Source organism: Garra rufa, chromosome 21 (genome assembly GCF_049309525.1).
Source record: "Garra rufa chromosome 21, GarRuf1.0, whole genome shotgun sequence".
Classification (NCBI taxonomy): Eukaryota; Metazoa; Chordata; class Actinopteri; order Cypriniformes; family Cyprinidae; genus Garra; species Garra rufa.
In genome coordinates, this window is record NC_133381.1 from 35,076,732 (window position 1) to 35,098,779 (window position 22,048).

General features: G+C 34.2%; 1 protein-coding gene across 2 annotated transcripts in view; it reads left to right on the top strand.

Annotated features, from left to right (window-relative positions):
• Window positions 1-7,949: 7,949 nt before the first annotated feature.
• Window positions 7,950-22,048, top strand: part of kidins220a (kinase D-interacting substrate 220a) — an 83,557-nt gene continuing 69,458 nt past the window's right edge. For both annotated transcript variants that reach the window (XM_073826723.1, XM_073826724.1), the window contains exons 1-12: window positions 7,950-8,299; window positions 11,101-11,199; window positions 13,759-13,857; window positions 15,424-15,522; window positions 15,664-15,762; window positions 17,895-17,993; window positions 18,115-18,312; window positions 18,407-18,505; window positions 18,714-18,812; window positions 19,351-19,449; window positions 21,552-21,729; window positions 21,810-21,974. In XM_073826723.1, coding sequence (XP_073682824.1) covers window positions 8,084-8,299; window positions 11,101-11,199; window positions 13,759-13,857; window positions 15,424-15,522; window positions 15,664-15,762; window positions 17,895-17,993; window positions 18,115-18,312; window positions 18,407-18,505; window positions 18,714-18,812; window positions 19,351-19,449; window positions 21,552-21,729; window positions 21,810-21,974 — 1,549 coding nt within the window. In that variant the 5' untranslated portion in view covers window positions 7,950-8,083. The remainder of the gene's footprint in view (window positions 8,300-11,100; window positions 11,200-13,758; window positions 13,858-15,423; window positions 15,523-15,663; window positions 15,763-17,894; window positions 17,994-18,114; window positions 18,313-18,406; window positions 18,506-18,713; window positions 18,813-19,350; window positions 19,450-21,551; window positions 21,730-21,809; window positions 21,975-22,048) is intronic.

Sequence of the window (22,048 nt, forward strand, 5' to 3'; positions counted from 1 at the left end):
TGTTGAGCTGAGCTCCAGCTGTCACGAAACATGTGTTCTTCCTTCGCTTCAGTAACAGCAGCGTTTGTTGCGGACTTGTACTGTAAACTAATGTCTGTTTGTAAACACGTGTGCATGAGCAAGCGTCAGGCTATTTTATTTTCTAATGCTGCTGTCAGTTACAGCTACAATTAGCTATGGTGTGATACTCTTTGCACCCTTAACACAGTGCGCAAATGCTTTTTAGCAGCGTTCAAAAGTTATTTTTCACAGTGGTGGTGTAAAGTTGTTTACCGCTGTGCCGTTGTGCCACACTATGGAAACAGATCCTCTTTACAACAGTGATTCCCAAACCAGATGTAACTGAACCCCAGAGAATGCAGGGGTGCTTAGAAAGATTTAGCTGTTGCATTGTTAAACCATATATATATATATATATGTTTAAATCGTGTTTTATTTAATTATTTATAATTTTCAGGAAAGCAAAAAATGTGTGAATGTTTTTAAGAGATAAAAACAAAATCAACCAATTGATATTTTTTTTTCCATTTTCTGACCATTTTGATTGTTAAACAAATAATAATGATAATAAAATAATAAATAGTGTTTTATGTTTTTATAACCATGTCAAAAAATAGAAATCAAAACCAATTTTTTATAAATCAGTTGTGATACCAGTTATTGGACACTTAAACAAATATAATCTGTCAAATTCATATTTCAAAGTAAATAATCATATTGCAGAATAAACATTATAAAGATACTATACTTATGATATTTTTTGCCAGTCAATTTCATTCATTAAAATGTATGAATCTTCTTTGAATACATTATAGTGAAAGAAAGCAAAATACAACAATTATTTATGTTTTGATAAATATATATTTTTGTATCTTTTTTTTAATGAAGTCTAATAAATATTTGCTTACTATTTTGTCAAAAACATAAAAAAATCTGTTGTGAATTAATTTTTTGGACATTTAAACAAATATATTCTGTCAGCATTATAAAGATACTATACTTATGTTATTTTACACTGGTCAATTTTAGTAATTAAAATTGATTAATCTTCTTTGAATTCATTAAAATAAAATAAAGCAAAATACAACAGTTCTCTGTTTTATATTGTATTATATTATTTTATATTTTATTTTATTTTTTTGTATTTTTTTGTTAAAATCAGTTCTGAATTAATTTTTTGGGCATTTAAACAAATATATAATCTGTCAATATTATAAATATACTATACTATGTTATTTTAGGCCAGTCTAAATTAATTTATTAAAATGAATAAATCTTGTGAAAAGAATGCAAAATAGAACAATGTGTCTATATATTTTTGTATATTTATGTTTTTTGTTCATGCTGTCTAATGAACATTTGCTTACTATTTTGTCAAATGATAAAAAAATTAAAATGTTGGACATTTAAACAAAAATAATCTGTTATATTTATTGATTAAGTTGTTTCTATTTTTATTTAGTTTGAGGCAGTCTAATGAATATTTTCTTATGTCAAAACATAAATTAAATGCATTAAAATCAGTCATAAATATGAGTTTTTTTGTAAATAAGCATATTGCAAAGTAAGCATTATAAATATACTATACTTGTTATTTTTGGCCAGCCAATTTCATTAATTAAAATGTATTAATCATCTTTGAATAGATTTTAGTGAAAGAAAGCAATATAATTTATTTTTTTGTTATATGTTTATATTGTAGTTAATTTTAGTAAACATTAATAACATAGTGTAATTGTTATTTTACGACAGTTAATTGCATTAATTCAAATGGATTAATCTTCTTTGAATCCATTTTAGTGAAAGAAAGTAAACTACAACAATTATCTTTGTTTTCATATTTTTGTATTTTATTATTTATTTATTTTTTGCATGCATTGTAATCAAATTTGCTTACTATTGTGTCAAAAACATAAAAAAATGTTGTTAAAATCAGTTCTGAATTTTAGTTTTTGGACATTTAAACAAAAATAATCTGTCATATTAATATTGCAAAATAAGTAAAAAAGTAAACATTATAAAGATACTATTTTTATGTTATTTTATGCCAGTCAGTAAGTTGATTAACTACTTTGAATCCATTTTAGAGAAAGCAAATTACATTATTTTCTTTCTTTCTTTCTTTCTTTCTTTCTTTCTTTCTTTCTTTCTTTCTTTCTTTCTTTCTTTCTTTCTTTCTTTCTTTCTTTTTACAGTGAGTCTAATGAATATTTGCTTTATTGCTGTGTCAAAAGCATAAAAAAATGTCAAAATCAGTTCTGAATGTTAGTTTTTGGACATTTAAACAAAAAAAAAGTCTGACATAAATATTGAAAATAGTCATATTAGAAAATAAACATTATGAAGATCCTATACTTTTAAAGTGTAGTAAACCAGTCGATTTCATTAATTAAAATACGTTCATTAGTACAAAGTACAACAATTATCTATGTGACCAATATTTTTCTAAATATTACTAAAAATATTTTTTAAGCAGTCTAATAAATATTTGCTTACTATTGTGTCAAAAACATAAATAAAAAATGTTTAAATCAGTTCTATATTTCAGTTTTTGGACATTTAAACAAAAATAATTTGTCATATTCATATTACAAAAAAAAAATCATTGACAAGTAAACATTATACTAATTTAAAAATACTTAATTTCATACAGCCACTCCATGAACACACTCTTTCTCTCTCTAAAGAGTTGTTGGCTTTAAAAAATTGAAGATCATATCTATTATAAGAACTCCATTTATATACTACTATATTTAGGGATTGGTGTAATGCTGTTTGCTTCACTCTAATGTGAAATCCATATGTGCTTCCAGCCCAGTGACCTTTCACAAACATTTATACAGAACTTTATTTAGTTAGTTAGTTATAAGTAAAATGCTTAGCCAAAGTCTTGTATCCTAATACACACCCTTGCCGTGCCTCGTTAATATTAATCACGTGTGGGCTGGACCATTCAGGAGGCTTAAATAATGACGTCAGATTTCATTAGTATTCATGAGTGAAGCTCTGCCATAGTAGGATTCACAGCACACGTGTGCATTGGGCGTCACTCTAGAGAGAGGCGGGGTCTTAGACTTCCTCCTGCATTATTCATGAGCGCCTGGAGTGACAGGCAGAGCCCTGGCCGGCTTGTTAGTACACAGTCTGAGTGACAGCGTGAGTGGAGTATCAACAGCATAAGGATAGACAAGCTTTTCAAACCCAGCTCACTGGGAAATTAAGGTGAGTCAGCATATTCTCATACTAATGAGCGTCATTAATGATGTTATTGTAAATGGATTGTATGGATTATCTGTTATGAATGGGTTATCTTCTTCACTGGTCTTTGTGTGTTGTGTATTGGGGCTGGGGAGAGGGGGTGAACCTTGCTCAGTCAATATTTGGCTGAGGGTCTCTCTGTGATTGGCTGTCTCCATTGTGTGATCTCTCTGGAGGGCTGCTGGGATGCTTTCAAGGGTGTGTCAGCAGTTCAGAAATGAACAAAGGCTGATTGAAGCGGATGTCTTGCATTACTGGATCTGTCACATTAATCTCTGCTTTAAGTTTGCGAATAGGGCTTGTATCTGCTGCTACTCAGTGAATTTTGTTCACTGAGGCCTGGCTGGTTGTTTTAACCTATTATGATGCTTGGCATGTTGTCAGCTGGAAGCAGTTTTTGGTGACCGGCTTTTATCTTTGAAAGGTTGTACTGGGCTGCTGAGTTGGCAAAAAGGCTCTGGAAAAAAGTACTTGCATTTGACCTTATTTAGTTTGTTTGAAAGCTTCATTATAGTGTTTTCTGTGCATATTATAGAGCTTAAATTACTGGCTCTGAAAAAAAGTGTTTAGACACATGCTCAAAGTATATGCATGTCTTTGCTTTATATAGCAACATATCTGTAGTACCTGGATAAACATGCTAAAAATAGCCCAATAAAATGAACCAACAAGCTGAACCCAGCATTTGGGTTAAAAAATTACCTAGTCTTACCTAGTCTTAAAAATGTTTTAACATTTACAATTTTTAACCCAATAAAATGACCAAACAAGCTGAAACCAGCATTTGAGTTTAAAAAAAAAAATAACCCAGGATTTTTTTTGGAGTTTAGAAAAACTACCCAGCACCTGGGTTAAAATGTTAAAAATAACCCGATAAAATGACCAAACAAGCTGAAACCAGCATTTGGGTTTAAAAAAAAAAACAGCATTTTTTGGAGTGCAGAAAAACTACCCAGAACCTGGGTTAAAATGTTAAAAACTACCCCATAAAATGACCCAGCAAGGTGAACCCAGCATTTGGGTTAAAAAAAATGCAATTTTTGGAGTGCTGAAAAAACTACCTAGCACCTGCTTAAAATGTTGAAAATAACCCCATAAAATGACCCAACAAGGTGAACCCAGCATTTGGGTATAAAAACAAAAAATGCATTTTTGAAGTGCCAAAAAACTACTTGGCACCTGGGTAAAAATGTTCAAAATAACCCAATAAAATGAAACAACAAGCTGAACCCAGCATTTGGGTTAAAAAAAACCCCAAAAACAAACAAAAAACATATCAAACTTTTAAAATAAAAATAAAGCATGCTCTTTTAAAGCTCTTTTTAAGGTTAGTGTTTCAGTTATAAAGCAATAACTGTTTGAAATGAAGACAAAAATGTGTCATTGTCAAACATCAGTGGATCTTAGTTTATAGTGCTGAAACACACCTGTGGTTACTCTGACAAGACACCTGTGTGAACTTGAGGGCAAGTGAATTAATTCATCCACTAAAGTGTTTTGACACCAGTTGAATGTAGATAACTGTAAAAATGGCTCATAAAGTTAAAAGTAGTTTATATGGACAAACCCAGAGACTGGGTTGTTTTGACCCAGCTGTTAGGTTAAATCTTTAAACCAGCTTTCTGGTCTCAACTATTGTTTACAAATTACTATATGGCTTACTTAAAATAAACCCAGAATAGGTTGTTGATTAAAAATCAGACACATAATTACTAGAAGCATCAGCAATAATCAAAAGGTGAACATTTAAGCAATTTAAAAATGTTTATTGTATGATTATTATTTAATCAACTTAATAAATGCTCATTGAATACATGTTAATTTCCAACATATTTTGGGTTCATTTTAAGAAAGAAATTAGGTAATAATCTTAAGCAATAGTTGAGTTAAATAAAACTGCCCAGAATGATGAGCTGAGCATTTAACCCAACCACTGTCCAAACAACCCAATTGCTGAGTTTGTCCATATTTCACCTAGCACTGGGGTTTTTTTAGGTTTCTTTTTTTTTTGATTCTCTTCTGGTAAAGGGTCTGGCAAATGTAAAAGTCAAACATTTTTGCAAATGCCTTATGATTTATATTTTGTTTTAAATGCAGTAACGATACATTTATTGAATGATTCTGGACAGAACATGTTGGGTTATTTTGATCCAGCTTGTTGGGTTTTATAAATTTTTTGACATGTGCTGGGTCATTCAACCTATAGAAGGTTTTCATTTTAAATAACAAAAATGCACTCTAAAATCTGTTTTATATATAAATTATTTATTTTATTTTTTAATGTCAAGTCAGTCTTTTACAATCATAAATCTTCAAAAACATTCAGTAAAGGTGTTAAGATGGACAGGAGCAGCCAATGCGAATCTATGGGATAAAACTGCTATCACTAGGTGGTTTCAGTTCATTAAAGGAACACTTTTAACACTTTTTTTGGAAATAGGCTCATTCTCCAACTCCCCCCGAGTTAATAAGTTGAGTTTTACCGTTTTGAAATCCATTCAGCCGTTCTCCTGTTCTGGCGATATCACTTTTAGCATAGCTTAGCATAGATCATTGAATCCTATTAGACCAATAGCATCACGTTCAAAAATGACCAACGAGTTTCCATATTTGTTGTATTTAAAACTTGACTCTTCTGTAGTTATATCGTGTACTAAGACCGGTGGAAATGCAAAGCTGCGAGTTTCTAGGCTGATAAGATTAGGATGATCAATGATCTATGCAAAGCTATGCTAAAAGTGATATCGCCAGAACAGGAGAACGGCTGAATGGATTTCAAAACGGTAAAACTCAACTTATTAACTCGGGGGAGTTGGAGAATGAGCATATTTCCAAAAAAAGCGGAGTGTTCCTTTAAATGACTTACATTTGTGACTTATATTCAATTTTGAAAATGTTACATCAAAAACCACTTTGCCTCATGCCATCTTGTCTCTCAGATATGTAGGTTTTAACCCACCAAGTGTGTAGTGCAACCACAGCTGCAGCAATGGCACACTAGATCAATAGCGCTCATGTGATAGTCAGTGGAGCGCACAGTAACTTTGTTACATATAACAGCGAAGTTGTGTCGTGATTGAGCCCTGGGCGTGCAAGATGAAACTTTGGTGGCGCCAGCGTGTTGTTCGCTTTGAGTGTAGATATGGTGGATTGTGCAATTGTAGAAGACTAGCGTTCCTATGTTTAAACAAAACAAGGTTTTAGACTACAGACGGTTTTCTGTTTGTACAGTAATAATTTTAGAAAAATATCCCAATAAAATGACCCGAGAAGCTAAAGCCAGAATTTGGGTTTAAAAAAAAAAATAGCCCGGCATTTTTAGAGTGCAGAAAAACTACCCAGCACCTGGGTAAAAAAACAATAAATGACCCAACAAACTGAACCCAGCATTTAAGTTGAAAAAAAAAAAAAAAAAAAACTGCATTTTTTTTTAGAGTGCTGAAAAACTACCCAGCACCTGGGTCCAAATATTAAAAATAACCCAATAGCTAGCAGAAAAACTTCCCAGCACCTGGGTAAAAAATAGAAAAAAGTAGCCCAATAAATGACCCAACAAAGCATTTTTTTTAGAGTACTGAAAAACTACCCAGCACCTGGGTCCAAATATTAAAATTAACCTAATAAAATAAACCAACAAGCTGAACCCAGCATTTGGGTTAAAAATATATCCCAGCAAAAACTACCCAGCACCTGGGTAATAAAATATTTAAAATAACCCAATAAAATGACCCGAGAAGCCAAAGCCAGAATTTGTTTTTGTTTTTTTAAAAAGAACCCAGCTTTTTTTTTAGAGTGCAGAAAAACTACCCAGCACCTGGGTAAAAAATATTAAAAAAATAAACCAATAAAATGAACCAACAAGCTGAACCCAGCATTTTTAGAGTGCAGAAAAATTATCCAGCACCTGGGTAAAAAATATTAAAAAATAACCTAATAAATTACCCAACAAGCTGAAACCAGCATTTGGGTTAAAAATATATCCCAGCATTTTTTGGGGGTGCAGAAAAAAACTACCCAGCACCTGGATAATAAAAACATTTAAAATAACCCAATAAAATGACCCGAGAAGCTAAAGCCAGAATTTGGGTTTAAAAAAAAAAGAACCTAGCTTTTTTTACAGTGCTGAAAAACTACCCAGCACCTGGGTAAAATATATATAAAAAAAAATAACCCAATAAAATTACCCTTCATTTATTTATTCCATTATTTGGAATTACAATGTCATTGTTCAATTAGTCAAGTAAGTCAGCAATATTAATATCTTAATATTAAGATATTAAAAAGGCATAAAATATGATTTACCTTTTGTATCCATTCTTTAAATTAGCACTCATGATTCCATATGTGTCTTTTTTCCCCCCTCCTTCCACAAAGTGAAGTCTTCCATATAAGTGTGCTTGTTGTGTTTAATGAATGGACTTGGACTACAGTGTGCATTTCTGAGGCCAAACTCGAGCCTTATTAGTTTGCTCAAACTGTTTTCCCTTTTAGGACCATTAAAAAGATTGAACTACTCCTTTAGAATAACAACTTAGTATAAACCTTGGAAAAAAGGCAGTTTTTTTGTGAGTGCAGGCAGAGTTGCATTGATAATCACCCCAAAGAATATTGGTGTAGTTCCTGTTTATTGCTCAGACAGCATTAGAGGCTTTTAACTTCACATCATGAGGCTTTATCCTGATCGATATTGATAAGGTAGTCGCCTACTGTCTGTTCAGTTAGCATACGGTTCATCATTAACTCAAATGGATTGTGCAATCCAGCAAGACTAGGCTTGTTACGGTCGGTCTTGTTATTCCACATCTGTCGTTCAGGAGCGCAAGCCATGGCTGAACAGAGGAGAGTTTCATTTAATGATGTATCTCTCCTGCTCTCTTCCACGTTCTCCAGTGGAGTTCCTAACACAGCCATGGACGTGAGCACGTCTCTGAAGATGAGCTCTCTGACCACCCAGAGTCTCTTCAGCTATGTGGAGGAGGAAAACCTTTCGGCCATCAAAGCTCATCTGGACAAGTACAGAGAGGTGGACACCAGAAGTGAAGTGAGTTTGCAGGATCCTTTGAATATCACTTCTTACTTTTTTTTTTATTTGCACATTCTGTGTTGTTTTCAGCTTGGAGGTTATTCACACTGCACATTGATTTGTTTTTTTAAATCTGGTCTTTAGGGTTAGCTGTGCGCATGGTTGTTTTTCAACTGTTTGAAACGGATTTGTTTTTAAGATGTAGCACTTCATATAGGCTATGTGACCCTGGACCACAAAACCAGTCATAAGGTTAAATTTTACAAAACTGAGATGTATAGATCATATGAAAGCTCAATAAATAAGCTTTCTATTGATGTATGGTTTGTTACGATAGGACAATATTTGTTGGTCGAGTTACATCTATTTGAAATCTGGAATCTGAGGGTGCAAAAAAATCAAAATACTGAGAAAATCACCTTTAAAGTTCTCCAAATTAAGTTCTTAACAATGCATATTACTAATCAAAAATTACATTTTGATATATTTATAGTAGGAATTTAAAAAAAAAAATCTTCATGGAACATGATCTTTACTTAATTTCCTAATGATTTTTGGCACAAAAGAAAAATCAATAATTTTGACCCATACAATGTATTTTTGGCTATTGCTCCAAATAAACCCCAGCGACTTAAGACTGGTTTTGTGGTCCAGGGTCACATATATCTAAAGTTATTTCACCATGCTGCTGAACTCCAAAACCACTCACTTATTTGCTCATTTATCATACATTATGTAGTAAATAAATTAAATTTAATGAAGTGAATTTAATATGAAATGATGAAAATGAGTGAATTCAAACACAAGTAGACACTCATACCGGGCTTTGTGTAGGCATGATTTGAGAGGAAAACGTAATTAATTTTCTGTAAAAACAATGGCGATTTTAAAATGTATTAAATATTTATGTAATATACATTGACATTCAAAAGTTTGGGATCAGTACGATTTTAATGTTTTAAATTTTTTTTTTTTTTTTTTTTTGCTCATCAAGGCTGATTTTATTAGATTTAAAAATACAGAAAAAAACAGTACTATTGTGAAACATTATTGCCTATTAAAATAGTTGTTTCAATATATTTTAAAATAGAATTTATTCCTGCAAAGCAAAGCTAATTTTCAATTTTCAGCAAAATTACTGCAGTCTTCATTGTCACATGATCATTCAGAAATCATACAAATATGCTGATTTATTATCAATGTTGGAAACAGTTGTGCTGCTTAATATTTTTTTGGAACCTGTGATACTTTTTTTCAGGATTCTGATGAATAAAATGTTAAAAGAACAGCATTTATTTGAAACTGAAAATTTTTCTGACAATATACAGTACCGTTCAAGTCAGTAAATGTGAATTTAATTTGAAAGAAATTAATACTTTTATTCAGCAAGGATGTGTTAAAGTGGTAGTATAGTCAAATATTGTTAGAAAAGATTTCTATTTTGAATAAATGCTGTTCTTTTTAACCTTTTATTCATCAAAGAATCACACATTCCAAAAAAAATATTGTTTCCAACACTGATTTTGATGAAAATTCAGCTTTGCATCTCAAAAACAAATAATATTTTAAAGTATATTCAACTAGAAAACTTATTTTAAATGTCAATAATATTTCATAATATTATTTTTTTCTATATTTTTAATTTAAATAATAAAAAAAAAATCTTTCTGAGCCCAAACTTTTGAATGGCAGTGTATATAAAATAAAATTTACGAAAGTGATTTCCTTTATATATAACATATTAGATGCAAGTAAATTAATACAAATTTCTACTTTAATGTTACAAATAAATAAAAGGTCAAAATATGGATAAAATCATCATTCATTGTTATTTAGCATAAAATATATATATTTGTGTAAAAATGAAACAACATACTTATTCTGACCTGTACTTATTAAAGTATATAAAAGAGAAAGTGATTATTTTATATTTTAGCTTATTTAAAATTTAAAAAGAGCTAAAGTAAAATTTCAAATGTATTTAAAATGTGTTAAAATAACTGTTTTCTATTTGAATATATTTTAAACTGTAATTTGTTTCTGTGATTTTAAAGCTGAATTCACTACTTTGTCACATGATCCAACAGAAATGTTAAAAAGAACAACATTTATCTAAAGTAGAAACCTTTTGTAAGATTAAAAATGTCTTATTATTTACGATCAATTTAAAGCATCCTTTCTAAATAAAAGTGTTAATTTCTATAATTTCCAAGCTTTTCAGTGGTATAGTGCATAATGTTGCAAAAGTGTTTTATTTCAGGTAAATGCTGATTTTTGGATCTTTCTATTCATCAAAATTTAAATATTGATTTATTATTTAAATATTGATAATAATAATGATGATAAAATTTCTTGAACAGCAAATCAGCATATTAGAATAATTTTTGAAGGATCATGTGACACTGAAGACTGGAGTATTCAAATAGAAAACAGTTATTTTAAATAGTAAAATTATTTCACAATTTTACTGTTTTTTGCTGTACTTTGGAAAGCAACTAAATATAGTTGTTTTAACTGGTTTGAGTTAGAAGATTTGATGTTTGAACATTACAAAAAGAGTTTGTGTTGTTAGGTCAGTTCTGTCGCACCACTATTCTGTTAAGAATTATGGTTAAACTATGTTAACAGTGTGTTTACTGTAAATATGTTTCTCATTCCTTTATACACAATGAGGAACGAGTTTCAACTATTATCCGTGGTAACTGAGAGCATGCCTCACTTGTGGTACATAAACATTAGAATGAAACTTACTCTGAAAATTTATTTTGTATTTGCTTCCCCATGTCTGATTTGTATTAAGTCATTGTCTTCTGCTGTAGAGCGGCCAGACGGCTCTCATGTTGGCCTCAGAGCAAGGCAGTCTAGAGATCGTGCAGGAACTCATCCGAAGGGGAGCAAACGTCAACTTGGATGATATTGTGAGTACTTCTTCAAAACAAGTGCAGCCAGAACATCACAACATGTCCTAATCTAAAATGTTATCATGCTGCAAAAACTCGCACTAGTTTTTAAAACAGGATGGTATGATTTTCACAAAGCAGTGATTGTGAGTCAAACTTTAATCAGCTTAAAGGATTAGTTCACTCCAGAAGTAAAATTTCCTGGTAATTTACTCACCCCCATGTCATCCAAGATGTTCATGTCTTTCTTTCTTCAGTCGAAAAGAAATTAAGGTTTTTGGATTAAAACATTCCAGGATTTTTCTCCATATAGTGGACTTAAATGGGAATCAGCAGGTTGAAGGTCCAAATTGCAGTTTCAGTGCAGCTTCAAAAGACTCTAAACAATCCCAGCTGAGGAATAATGTTTTTATCTAGTGAAAAATAATAAGCTTTTTAAAGGGGTCATTGGATGCCCATTTTCCACAAGTTTATATGATTCTTTAGGGTCTTAATGAGAAGTCTATAACATACTTTGGTTAGAATTTCTCAATGGTAGTGTAATGGTGCATTCACACCAGACGCGACTTGTGCGAATAAATCACGCTATTCGCGTGTAGTTGGACGCTTGAACATTTTGAGTTTACACGCTTCATTTGCATGTGAAATTTGCTTCATTCATGCGTGAAATTCATTTCACAGCAGACGCAAATTTGCGTCATGGGAGTGGCTTCTGCCACTCGTCAGCAGGAAAGTAGTTGTAAAATACGGCGAATAAGCTCAATTTGCTGGCTTTAGCTAGCTTGTAGTCTCAATATGTATATTTATTGCTCAAATTGAGTAAACAGAGTTTTTTACCACTTACCAGATTGTCCGACCTCCTCGCTCACTTTCTTCCAAGCAAGATCCTTTTTCTTCCTGTTTATATGAAAGTACAAAGATGAATGGTACAGCTCCAAGTATCCACATACAGAGATGATGATTTTGTCCTCCATTGTTGTTTCAGATTTCTGCCTCCGTCACTACTAGAGCAAGCTAACGCAGCACGAATATTCGCCAAAGTTCAGATTTTTCAATTTTGCACGAATCACGCGCTACACACTTCAAACGCCCGAAATGCCCGAAACGCTCAATTCGCGCAAATTGCTTTATTCGTGCCGCTTGGAGGTCTATCGCGTTTGCACTGACTTAACATGTAAATCACTCATGCTTAACGCGTCATTCGCAACTTGTGTGAACACACCATAAGAAACACTCTTTTTACCTGGTCAAAATCAGCCCTTTTAATAGCGAGCTATTCTGTTGCATGTTCCTTTAAATGCTAATGAGCTCTGCTTGCCCCGCCCTTCTCTGACATGGGATGACCAGCCGTAATGTTTACTTTAGCTGCGTTTAGCTGCGAAACTTGCTAACTAGCACGTTATTAAGAAAGGCCATTTGCAAAGATGCATAAAAACTCACTTCTGCTGTGGGTGAAGCTGCATCATAAACAATTTGCTCGAACATAGACGCATATGTAGATTGGGATCAGCGCTTTCCTTTCAAAAACAAAAGTAACGCTAATCCTCTGCATCTTCGGTGGCTGAGATGTCGGGAGTAAATGATGACTGCTATGTTCATTATTACATCCAACAAAAAAACAAAAACCTTAATGTCTCAATTGGAGACATTCTTGTCTTCCCCTGCACCTGAGTCCACACAGTGGCGATCGGAGTTGGACTGTTTCAGCTCGGTAAGTCAACTATCGTGGAAGTGGCCGACACACCGACAAGAAGCTGAGAATGACCTGGTTTTAAAAAGGGGGTATTACATTTAAAGATGAAAAAAAATACCACTAGGTGGATTTTTATCATTGTAGGGTGGTTGTGTACACAAACTGCCTACACACATTAATGTTCAAACAACATGTAAAAGTGAGTTTTGCATCCGATGACCCCTTTAAGTAACTAACTTGACTTCACACATTATGTAGTCATTGAAAGGTCACATGAGATGCAGAAGTGTCGACCCAGAGTTTACAAAGTGAACGTGCAAAAAGTCAAACACCCTTTACAAAAAATGATGTTGGACAATTTCGAAGTTGAAGGAGAAAGTTTTGTAGAGCCCTTTAAATTTGCATTGAAACTGCAATTTGGACCTTCACCTTGTTGATCCCCATTGAAGTCCACTATATGGAGGAAAATCCTGGAGAGTTTTCCTTTTTAAAAACCTTAATTTCTTTTTTTTAATGATGTTTGTAGTACTCTCTGCTTTGGTAGACTGTAGTTCTTCAGCCAGAGGTATGATTTCATAGGTGTGGGTGGGGCGTAGAATCGAAATAATTGGTACCCTGTACTGTCATTTTGTAAATGACTAGATGACGATGTTTACAGGCACAAACACTTCTAGCTTTTCACACCAGCAGCTACATAGTATAGTATAGTATATAAACTTTCTGGGGACAGTTGAAGAACCTTCACTATGACCACTTGGTATGACCAGCTGGTATGATCTGAAACTCCATAAACAACATCTAAGCACAAGATCTTTAGCTTTTCCTAGGAGGATGATGATGATGTTCATGTAATTAAACAAGGGTTTATTTTCCACTTGTCTCAGGATTGCTGGACAGCACTGATTTCAGCTGCTAAAGAGGGACACACTGAAGTGGTGAAGGAGCTCCTGGAGAACAATGCCAATGTGGAGCATCGCGACATGGTAAGACACAAGTTAAAAACAAGAGCTGTCTTAACAGCAGGTAGTTATGCGTAAATCAACAGTCGTTCTTGAATTTATCATTGTGGATGATGGAAAGTTTTTCTTTACTGCCTTGAAAATTATTTTAGGTATTTAATTTTCTGTTTTCAAGTGTGTTTGTGTATTAAAACCAAGACAGTCAACCAGTTAAACACTACCAGTCAAAAGTTTTTGAACAGTAAGATTTCTTCTGCTCACCAAGCCTGTATTTATTTGATCCAAAGTACAGCAAAAAGTGTCAAATATTGGAAATATTTTTACTATTTAGAACAACTGTTTTCTATTTGACTATATTAGTCAAATAATATCACATTATGCATCAGAAATAATTCTAATATTCTGATTTGCTGCTCAAAACCATTTATTATTATTATTATTATGTTGAAAACAGTCGAGTATACATTTTTTCAGGTTTCTTTGATGAATAGAAAGTTCAGAAAGAATAGCATTTATCTGAAATAGAAATCTTTTGTAACATTATATGTAACATTATTTGTCATCACATTTGATCAATTTCCTTGCTGAAGAAAAGTATTATTTCTATAATGAGTTATAGAACAGATTATATAGATTGTAAACGGTTATTTTAAATAGTAAAAATCTTTCAACATTTTACTGTTTTTGCTGTACTTTGGATCAAATAAATGCAGGCTTGGTGAGAGATTTCTTTAAAAAAACATTTAAATCTTTACTGTTCAAAAACTTTTGGCTGATTGTGTGTGTGTGTGTGTGTGTGTGTGTGTGTGTGTGTGTGTGTTTATATAAAATTGTTAACATTCCAAATTAATTTATCAATTTAACCATAAAAACAAATATATGTTTATATTTATGTTAACATTTGTTAATCATGTCAAATTAATTAGATCATATTTAATTTTAATTAGGTGGCAAATTTATAATAATAATAATTATATAAATATTTAAATATATCACTATGTAATACTTTTGTCAAATTCAGTTGACATATATGATTTATCAGAATTTACCAAGAAAATATGTTTTATTTGTGTGTTACTATATTAATATTATTTAAGTTGTAAATTTGTTGGAACAGTTTTCAAAATAATTATTCAGGCTAAATATTAAATTCAAAGCTCTAGGCTTGAAACCATATATCCTCGGCCATCCCATCTGGGTTCATTTAATTTCTACCTTACTGGAACATGTGATACATGACACTCTGTTTTTAAGATCAGCAGTTCTGTGTGTAGTTCCTGGATATATGGTGTCATGCTGTGGTCATGTGTACTCTATGACAGCTGTGAGCTGCCCATCTAGATTTTTAAGTATCATAAGCACATTTAAGCATTGAAAATGGAATGTCTGAACGTGTATGTGTTGCCCATAAATGCCGTCTGGGTAGCAGCTAAAGCTTATAATAACAAATAAGGAAGATGAGAGACGGCCGATAGTTTGAGTCACTCCCTGACTCAGGGAAAATGTGTTTATCCACAGTCCTGTGACCGTCAGATTATTCTTAAGGACCGTCACATGGAAATATAACGACCTTGGTATGTTTATGTGCAGGGGGGCTGGAGCGCGCTCATGTGGGCCGCTTATAAGGGTCGTGTGGAGGTGGCACGTCTACTGCTGGAGAAGGGCGCGAACCCGAACATCACCGGACAGGTCCGCAAAGCCTTTATCTGTTCTCTGTACAAGCGTTTATTGTTCATTAGGTGTGGGTGAAAATGTGGCCCTGTATGAGATTTCATCTCTAGGTTTGAGTGTTTTCTGTGGTGTGTGATTGATTTGTGTCTGTCCCAGTAGTACAGTGTTTACCCCGTCATATGGGCGGCAGGAAGAGGCCATGCGGAGATCGTTCAGCAGCTGCTTCAACATGGAGCCAAAGTCAACTGCTCTGACAAGGTGCCTTATCACTCCCATCTCAACGAACGCTGAGCTTTCACTAGATTTGTAAACACTGATAGTGAACTAAAAAAGCCTGAGTCAACAGTTTCCACATGACACCAAGAAATAATATACACTCAAATACACCATTCAAAAGTTTGGGCCAGTACTATTTCATTATTATTTTTTTATTATTCTCCATGAACACATTGCATTAAAATGATAAAAAGTGAGAGTAAAGATATATATGTTATAAAAAATTATTATTTCGACTGAATCCTGTGCTTTTGGACTTTCTAAGAAATCTAAGAATCATATAGAAAAAGTTCCCACAAAAACATTGAGCAGTACAGTGAACTGTTTTCAGCATTGATAATAGTGTCTGTATTTACAGTGTACTTAACTAAGAAAGTACTGAATAATATAAGGTAACTATATGGTTAAGGTTAGGTTAGTTAGTTATTACCCAGTTTTTGTAATTACAATAACAGTACAATTAGGGCTGGTAATTGAGTAATCGATCGATTATTCTGACGATTAATCGAGTATTCGGATAATTTTATGTTATTTTTTTGTGGTAATAAAAATAGACCTATATTACGCATTATAACGAATGAGTCTAGATTGTTTTTACACTTACTGACATCTAAATGTATAAACTCAGAGCGAAGGTTGAAACTTTTATTTTGAAATCGTGATGAACAGTTAGCATATTGAGGAAGATTTATAACCTTGTTTGCATAGGTTTGTAAATTACTTGCCTTACAAAACTGATAATATGGTGCACATTGCATTCCCAGAACTGCTGAAAAAGTTTGAGACGCTCCACACATGTAAATGATAACTGTTTGTGTGGAGCAGCATTTATTGTAAACAGAGACGCTCAAAGATGCACATACTTTACCTACACGCAGGTAAACAATTAAAGCACATATATTAAACCTGCATTGCATATATCTACTTAATTGAATCATAGCGTTTGTTCTTAATAGCATTATGTTTTATTATGATTTTTAAATGGTTTAATATGTGGGATGCACCACTTCCGGTAGTTTGCCGATTACTCGACACGGGCAAAATGCAATCAAGGATTTTTTAAAACCGAATACTCGAACAGAATCGAGGCATTGATTCAGCCCTAGCTAGGTCTAATTAGTTTAAATAAACTATCAAAAGCAAGTTATCATATGGTTTTAACAAACAAAACTGTTAAAATACATAATGTATTATAAACGATAGAGCTAACATACATTACACATTATAACAATTGCTTGCAGAGGGCGCCAACGGCCTGACGATTTTTTTACACTTCACTGCATGATCTAATCCTTGTTTAATATTGCCTAACCAACATTTAATTCAAATTTCCACTTAATCTTAAATATTTGGCCATTTCTTTACGACAGAATTACTACAGCCACTGTAGTTTCTTAAATATGTGGACATTAAAACGTGTAAACTCAGAGTTAGGGTTTAAGCATTTATTTTGAAATTGTGATGAACAGTTAGCATGTTGACAAAGATATTGATGTATTCTCCTGGGTTTGTAAATGATTCACCTTACAAATCTGATAAAATGGCACATGTTGCTTACCCAGATGAACGTTATAATAATAAACCCAAACACAACAATATGCAGCGATGGAGTTTGAGACGCTCCACACATGTACTGTAAATGGTAACTGGTTGTGTGGAGCAGCATTTATTGTGAACGGAGGCACTCTGAGATGCACGTACATAACCTACACTGATGTAAATAATTAAAGCTCATAAATTAAAACTGCATTGCATAGATTTATTTAATTGAATTGTAGCGGTTGAGAATTTACTTTATTATATTTATTATATGGTTTAATATATTATGCAGCAGTGTAAAACGGTCTAATAATGCGTTTTGTTGATTCTCGTCCATGGAATGGGCCACTTCCGATATTTTGCTGGTTATTCGACACACGCAATCGAGGATTTTTTTTTTAAACCAAGTACTCGAATTAAAACAGCCCTAAATACAATAGTATGTACATGTGAAACAGAACTGTAAAAAAAAGTTCTACCTTGTGAATGAATGAAGCACCACATTCGTGATTAATTGAATGAATAGCGACAGAGACTTTAGTCATTAAACTGCAGTTTTCTTCTGTCATTGTCAGTATGGCACCACACCTCTGATCTGGGCCGCCAGGAAGGGCCATTATGACTGTGTGATGCATCTGCTGGAGAATGGCGCCAATGTGGACCAGGAGGGGGCGGTACTTTGTTTTAAATTATTGTGTTTTTTAGATTTGAAAAGCTTTGTCAAAATTCCGATTTTTCAGAAGCACTAAATACATGAAGACTGCTTGTTACAAAATAATATTCTGTCTCCTGCAGAATTCGATGACTGCGCTCATAGTGGCTGTACGAGGTGGTTTCACTGAGGTGGTGAAGGAGCTCCTTAAGAGAAACCCTAACATGAATATGACTGATAAAGATGGCAACACTGCGCTGATGATTGCAGCTATAGAGGGATACACTGAGATTGTCCAAGATCTGCTGGATGCAGGCACATATGTCAACATCCCTGACCGGGTAGGACTTCTCACATAGATTATTTAACCTTGATTGTTAGTGTTTCAGGATTCTTGAAATTCCCATTTATCTTGTATCTGTTTGTGTGTCTCAGAGTGGTGATACTGTGCTTATCGGAGCCGTCAGAGGAGGTCATGTGGAGATCGTCCGAGCGTTGCTTAATAAATATGCTGATATTGATGTCAAAGGCCAGGTAACTGCGTCTCCACCAAACCACCAGCTCTCCATTTCAGTCTCCCTCATCCATCAGCACACTGTCCCGAATGCTAATCTTTACAGAACAGCCTCTTTGTTTAGATGCCCTTTTCACCTCATATTAGAAACATATTATTAATCCTCATGTGATTAAAGAATGAGATGTCACTGTGACCACCTGTTTTTTTTTTTATTCTGTATTGTAGGATGGTAAGACTGCCCTGTACTGGGCTGTGGAAAAAGGCAACGCAACCATGGTCCGAGACATTTTGCAATGCAACCCTGACACTGAGGCCTACACCAAGGTAAAGATCTGATTTTATTGGATTTTGCCTTGTAATCCTGTATGTGACCCTGGAACACAAAACCAGGCGTAAGTAACATGGGTGTATTTGTGGCAGTAGCCAAAAATACATTGTATGGGTCAAAATTATACATTTTTCTTTTATGCCAAAAAGCATTAGGATATTAAGTAAAGATTATGTTACATAAATATATTTTGTAAATTTCCTACCATAAATATATCAAAATGTAATTTTTGATTAGTGATATGCATTGCTAAGAACTTCATTTGGACAACTTTAAAGGCGATTTTCTCAAAAAAAATTTTTTCTTTTTTTGCACCCTCAGGTTCCAGATTTTCAAATAGTTGTATCTCAGCCAAATATTGTCCTAACTTAACAAATGCATCAATGGAAAGTTTATTTATTCAGTTTTCAGATGATGTTTTAATCTCATTAAAAAAAAAAAAACCTTATGGCTGGTTTTGTGGTCCAGGGTCACATATGATGGTAATAATTGAAAAGACTGTTTACATACATGTGCTTTGCATTAATGTGTCAGGATGGAGAGACTCCCCTCATAAAAGCCACCAAGATGAGAAACATGGAAATTGTGGAGCTTCTTTTGGACAAAGGTGCCAAAGTGTCAGCAGTGGACAAGGTAAATCTATGAAGCTAACCATGCTTACATGCACATAATATTCTGATTGACATATCTTTATTATTTGCTTAATGCAAACACACCCCTTCATTTTTTTTCTTGTTTTGCTTATGTTCCTGCCTTATGTTACACAACTTTACTTTTTTTTTTTTTTTTTTTTACTTTTTTCCCCCTCATCAATATACACTCCATACACTATAATAGCAAAGCAAAAAAACAGGTTTTTAACATCTTTGCAAATTTATTAAAAATAAAAAAAAAATTAAATGGTTCCATTGCATAAGTATTCATACCCTTATCTGGAACAGTTGAAATTGAGCTCAGGAGCATTCACATTGCTTGTGGATGTTATTACACTTCAAATTAAGTTAAAGGTTGTATCAGCGATTTCTAGCCTGAAACATAAAGTGTCAAATTCAGCTGATCTTTCATCACGATCCGCTCGCTGCCTGCCCCATAAACTGTCTGTGAAAAAAACGCGTCTCTCTGGTCAGCCTAGGGTCCGAGATATGCCAAAAAAACAATCGGCACTACCAACCTTTCCACAGCAAAAACAAACATTGTTCCAACCAATCAGCGTCAGGGGTTTGGTGTTGTGGACTTTCGCTCCGCCTCCCTCACATCCCTGCACCAGTAGGAAAGTCCACAACACGAACCCCCTGACGCTGATTGGTTGGAACACGGTTTGTTTATCTGTGGAATAGTTGATAGCGCCGATTGTTTTTTTGGCATATCTCGGACCCTAGGCTGACCAGAGAGACGCGGTTTTTTCACAGACAATTTATGGGGCAGGCAGCGAGCGGATCGTGAAGAAAGCTCAGCTGAATTTGACACTTTATGTTTTAGGCTAGAAATCGCTGATACAACCTTTAACATGTGGCAAATTCAATTAAATAGGTATGATCTGGAAAGGCACGCATGTCTTAATAAAAGGTCTAACAGGTGAAACTGCATATTAGAGCACAAACCAAGCCCTGAGGTCAAAAAACTGCCTGTAGAGCTCAAAAACAGGACTGCATCAAGTCACACATCTGGGGAAGAGTTTAGAAAAAATTCTGCGGGATTGAAGGTTCACAGAAGCATGTAGTCTCCATTACCCTTAATGGAAGAAGTTTGAAACAACTACGACTCTTTCTAGAGCTGGCCTCCTGACCAAACAGAGCAATTAAGGGAAAAGGGCTTTGGCTTGAGTGGTGATCAAGAACATGATGGTCACTCTAGTTGAGCTCCATGATCATATATGCAGATTGGAGAAACTTGCAGAAGGACGAACATCACTGCAACACTCCACCGATCTGGGCTTTATGGTGGTGTGGCAATACTCAATCCTCTGACTAAAGTATTCGTCAGAGTAGAAGAAAAGCTCAATGCAATGCAAGAGTGGTTTATAGACAACTCTGTGAATGTCTTGAGTGGCCCAGCCGCAGCCTAGGCTTGAACCCAATAAAAAATTTCTGGAGAAACCTGAAAATGTCTGCCAGACCCCATCCAAGCTGACAGAGCTTGAGAGGTGAAAAGGTGACGAGAAGAATGGCAGATAATTTCCAAATGCAGATGTGCAAAACTTGTTGCATCATACCCAAAAAGACTTGAGGCTGGGTGCTTCAGTTAAGTTCTGAGTGAATACTTATGCAATGTACTTATTAATTGTAAGTTGTTACAATTCTGTTTTTGTTTTGTCATTGTGGTGTATGGAGTAGGATGATGTGGTGAAAAAAGTAGTTTAACATAAGGCAGCAAAAACAAAACAAAACGTGAAAAAAAAAATAAGGTGTATGAATACTTGTAAGACACTATGCCCCAGTTTCACAGACAGGACTTAGACTAAGCCAGGATTAGGCCATAGTCCAATTAGGACATTTAAGTCATTTTTATAAACGTTCTTAGAAGAAAAAAAAACATTACTGGTGTGCATCTTGAGACAAAACAAAGGCACTGATATATTTTAAGTTTCTTTCAGTTAAAACACCTCAGACTTACATTTTACACTAGGAGTAGGCTTAAGCTTTGTCTGTGAAACCAAGGGTATGTTTTCTGAGGAAATACCCCTTATATATTAATGCATTTAATAGTTCTCTAAAAATGAAATGTTACCTTCTCAGAAAGGTGACACAGCTCTGCATATCGCCATTCGAGGGCGAAGCCGCAAACTTGCTGAGCTGCTCTTGAGGAACCCTAAAGATGGCCGTCTGCTCTACCGGCCCAACAAAGAGGGAGAGACGCCTTACAACATTGACTGCACTCACCAGAAGAGCATCCTCACCCAGATATTTGGAGCCAGTGAGTATTTCTATAAACAAACCTTGTTTGCAAAGTAACACACAGTCTGGCTCCAACACTTCTAATGTATTCCTCCCTAGAGCACCTGTCTCCTTCTGAGTGTGACGGAGACATGCTGGGTTATGACCTGTACAGCAGCGCTCTGGCAGACATCTTGAGTGAGCCCACCATGCAGCCGCCCATCTGTGTGGGGCTTTACGCCCAGTGGGGCAGCGGCAAGTCCTTTCTGCTTAAGAAACTGGAGGGTATGAGACAGAAGTGACTTTTCAAAATCTGGAGGGCCTTATTGGATCTTTTCCATCTGAATGAGATCTGATTG